The 4,083-nt window shown below is 37.8% G+C and overlaps 1 protein-coding gene across 1 annotated transcript in view; it reads right to left on the minus strand.

Annotated features, from left to right (window-relative positions):
* Positions 1 to 259: 259 nt before the first annotated feature.
* The window catches only part of LOC102863989 (coiled-coil domain-containing protein 47-like), a 12,656-nt gene continuing 8,832 nt past the window's right edge, over positions 260 to 4,083 (minus strand). Inside the window, exon 2 of the mRNA XM_006882684.1 lies at positions 260 to 835. Within this exon, the coding sequence (XP_006882746.1) occupies positions 260 to 835 (576 nt within the window). The remainder of the gene's footprint in view (positions 836 to 4,083) is intronic.

Here is a 4,083-nt window from a genome sequence, read left to right on the forward strand (position 1 = left end):
TTTTAAAATTTTACAGATTACATATATCATTCCTCTTAAGAAATAATAAAAATAGTTTGATTTTCTGGAAGAAAATTACTGAAACAGAGCCCTTCTAATGTATCTACAACTTCTGCAATACTCCAAAACCAAAAGTAGAACAGACAATAAGGTAAGGATTCCACTGGAGTGTCTGAACTTTATGATGAGAAATGGTACTTGTGTTCCTGTGAATGCAGAGCTTAAAAGTGGCACCAAGATGCAGCTCTCTCAGCTGGCGTTACATGGCTTTCACTTTGATTTGCTTCATTTTCATTTGCTTCTTCTCCAACTTCTTTTGTTCACGCCTCAAAGCAGCTTCCTCCAGCCTGCGCTGTTTCTCAGGATCTTCCTCGTTCATGATCCGCTCCTTCTCGGCTCTTTTCTTTTCCTCACGTCGAGACTGTGCAGCTTCCTGCCTCTGCACATGAGTCAGCTTCAAGAAGTTCTCTTCTACTCGAGCGCGGTTCTTGTCAGCTTTTTGCTTGCCTTCTCTGTTGAGTCGGAACTTTTTGGCTTTATCAATAGAGTAAATCACCATGTTCATCAGGGGTAGTAAAGCCTCCATATCCTTTGGGTAAGTGTTACCTGAGCCAGGCACATTAAATGTAAACAATAGTGTCCTCTTAGTGTCCGGAAGCTTTAAAGGCTGACCTTCCTCTTGCATAATTTTTGGACCAGAGAACTGGTCTGAAAAATGAATGGATTCAATCTTGTCATCATAGTGTGTAAGAAAATGAACCATCTTTGAATCCATCATCCCTTCTGTGACTTCTCCCATCTCTGACAAGATGGCCATGGAGTCGGGTAGCCCATACTTTGGAGGCAAGGATTCTGACACTTTGTCTGACATACTTTAGGCATGTTGCAAGGAGGGATCAGTCGTAGAGAGGGATATCATGCTTGGAAGGGTGGAGGGACAGTGAGAGAGAGGAAGACCCTTAATGAGATGCATTGATTCGTGACTAGGGTAATGATTGTAGGTTTGTCAGAGACAATAAGATTGGCACAGGATAGAGCAATGTTCAGGGCTGTTGTACACAGGGTCACTATGAGTCGTAAGTAACTCGATGGCACATAACAACAGCAACAATAACAACATCGTGAAGTCCAGTGGTGAGAATTTTCTTGATGTTGAAATGCAATCCATGTTGAAGGTTGAATTCTTTGATCTTCTGCAGAAAGCATATCAACAACAGGGTGTACTGTGAGTGTTAGAAAAGTGATGCTGTAATTAATTACCATTTTTAGCGTGGATGGTATGGACAAGATGTCTGATTTCATTCAATCTCAGGTTGTTCATTTGCAAATGGGAATAATAATTTTATTTTTCTAATAATTGTTTAATTAATAATAATTTAAATGGATTTATATAGTGACTGCAAAGATGGGCTTGAGCATGGTAGAGATATGATGCAAAATAGGGCAAAGTTTCAAGCTGTTTACAAGGCCGCCTTGGGTTTTATCAGACTTGAAGGCACCTAACAATAACAACTTATTTACTTTAAAAATCATCTGTATATTCATATGTCTCAAAATCAATGTATAAAAAGAATTGCAGTGAAATCTCATTTCCATTCTGTAGTGGAGAAGAAACTATGTTTTCTGGGTGTTCTTTCAAAGGCATTTTGTACATGTGAGAGCAGATAAAAATATTTATTCTTCCATGAACAGCAGTATGCATTAATACTGTTCTGCATTTTAGTTAAAATATCTTGGTGATCTCTCTACTACAAAAGAGTGTCTCATAGTATGTCATCGTGTAGATGTTTTATAATTCATTTAGCTAGTCTTTATAGGTTTGGAGGTGTCCCAGGGTGGTACAAGTAGTTAAGCACTTGGGTACTTACTGAAAGATTGATGGATCAAATTACCTACAGTTGCCTTTGAAGAAAAAAGAAAAGTCTGGAGATCTGTGTGTTAAAAGCTCAGAGCCACGAAATTCTATGTGCAGTTCTACTCTGAAATACAAGGGGTTGTCTTGAGTCAGAATCCATTGGTTCACCGGTTGGTGAGACGGGGTTAGAGACCCGGGGTGGGGGTTCAAACAGTTAATAAGTTTCACTGCTAACTGAAAGGCTGAAGGTTTGAGTCCATCCAGAAGCTCCTGGAAAGATATGATAATCTACTTTTGAAAACTCAGTCAAGGAAAACTGTGGACCTGGAGTTAACCCAAGGATACTTCTTTCTCTAATTGTGATGCACTGAGGATTAACAAAAGAATCATGACGTTATCAAAATAAGATATTCAGTAAATATTTATTATTGCTTTTTAGATAAATTTCTACTTATTTCCTATAACCTATTGCATTATCCAAGGGCCTGGGCTTCGTTACTTGGTCATTCCATGTAAGTATACAGAGTGCCTACTGGCATACGCTTACAAATCATCCGCCCATGCTTTAAGCTTGTCTGTGTTTAAAGATCATAAAGTTTCAGTTCATGCCCTCTGGCAACATGCCATTAAATGTTTTTTTAAGCAAGTGTATCCTTTTAAGGGCTTCTTACACCTGAGTAGAGACAGAGGAAATATGTCACATTGAGGAAATATGTAGTATATAGCCTTTAATTGTTTTTGGTGAAACATTCTTCTAGGTCGTGTAACCCTGGTATGTCCACTTGCTGTACAAAGGTAACTCATGGTTGCTGTGAAGCCGAACACTGTGACACTGATGTGTCAAATGCGAGAATGGTTGGACAGTGTTTGGTGAGGCTCCCCGATTAAAACAAGCTTGGAAGCAGGAGTGGCATCCACTTCTGTAATAGCTTGTCTCCAGAAACCTTATGAACCTGGAGAACGGACCAAAGTTACACAGGTGTCCAGGTCTTTCATTCACAGTGTCGCTATGAGTTGCCTACTACTCGAGGTCACTTAACAACAACAAAATAGGGGAACAGAGGAAGTATTAGGAATTAGCTCAAGAGACTGTTGGCAAGGAAATACTAATACTTCAGAAATTAAAAACCTTGATACATAAAATACATTATTTTTCTCTTAGGGAAGTAATTAATGTAAGACCACTGTAGAAATCTGGACATTTTCTACTTTTCCTCCATGCATATTTTATACATATTAATGCCCAATATAAATACAAACACTTGTATGTTTTTGTGTGTATACAAATATAGGATGTATATTTCTATTTCTTACCAGTATTACTTTTTAAATTAATATTATAACAGCATTTTATCATAATTCTGAAGGGTTTCATAAGTATAATTTTTAATTGTTACATAATATTTTGCATAGTTCTTGGGAATAATGGAGCTCGTGAGACTGATGCAGGATAAGGTAGGGATTGGACCTAGTCTTTACAGGGTAGCTATGGGTCATAATTGACTTGATAGCACTTAACAAAAATAAAGGTACATTAGGATTTAGGAGATGATCTCTCAAAGTAGACACATAGGCTGCTTCTAACGTTCTGTTATTTAAACTAAGGTTTTGTTTTTTATATGTATGAATTAATGGGTGCAATGATAATAGAGAATTTTTGTTTGTTTTTGGTTTTTCTATTTTTTGTTTGTGTATCATCAAATCGGGTCTGACTGATACAGGGGGAGATTACCCCTCCTTCTCCAGCAGAACATCTAGTGGATTCAAACGCATACCTCTGGGATTGCAGTGCAGCTTCTTGCCACTAAGCTACCAGACCTCTCTTCATAATAGAGAATTTTTATCTAAATACTACTGATGTTCAGTTGGGATACAGACAAGGTCATATTTTGGTTCATATGAGTAGTTGATAGTCTGTTCCACATTCAGCCTCTGGCCTGGTTTTGATGACTGATATTGAGCTTCTCTACTGTCTCTCCATGGATGTAGTCAATCTGATTCCTGTGTAGCCCATCAAGTAAGGTCTATGTGTATAGTTCTGTTTGTGTTTTTAAAAAAATGTTTTGCAAGCAATAGATAATTCATGGTACAAAATCCCATTATGCCATCTTCACCCTCATTCAGTCCTTCTTTTTTACATGATTAACAAATTATAGCTAAAACTCTGAAGATTGCACTGGAGCGTAGAGAAGCCAAAGCATAAGGAAGAATTCAAGATACTAAAGAGC

This window comes from Elephantulus edwardii, unplaced genomic scaffold (genome assembly GCF_000299155.1).
Source record: "Elephantulus edwardii isolate Elephantulus edwardi_28Jun2011 unplaced genomic scaffold, EleEdw1.0 scaffold00022, whole genome shotgun sequence".
Lineage (NCBI taxonomy): Eukaryota > Metazoa > Chordata > Mammalia > Macroscelidea > Macroscelididae > Elephantulus > Elephantulus edwardii.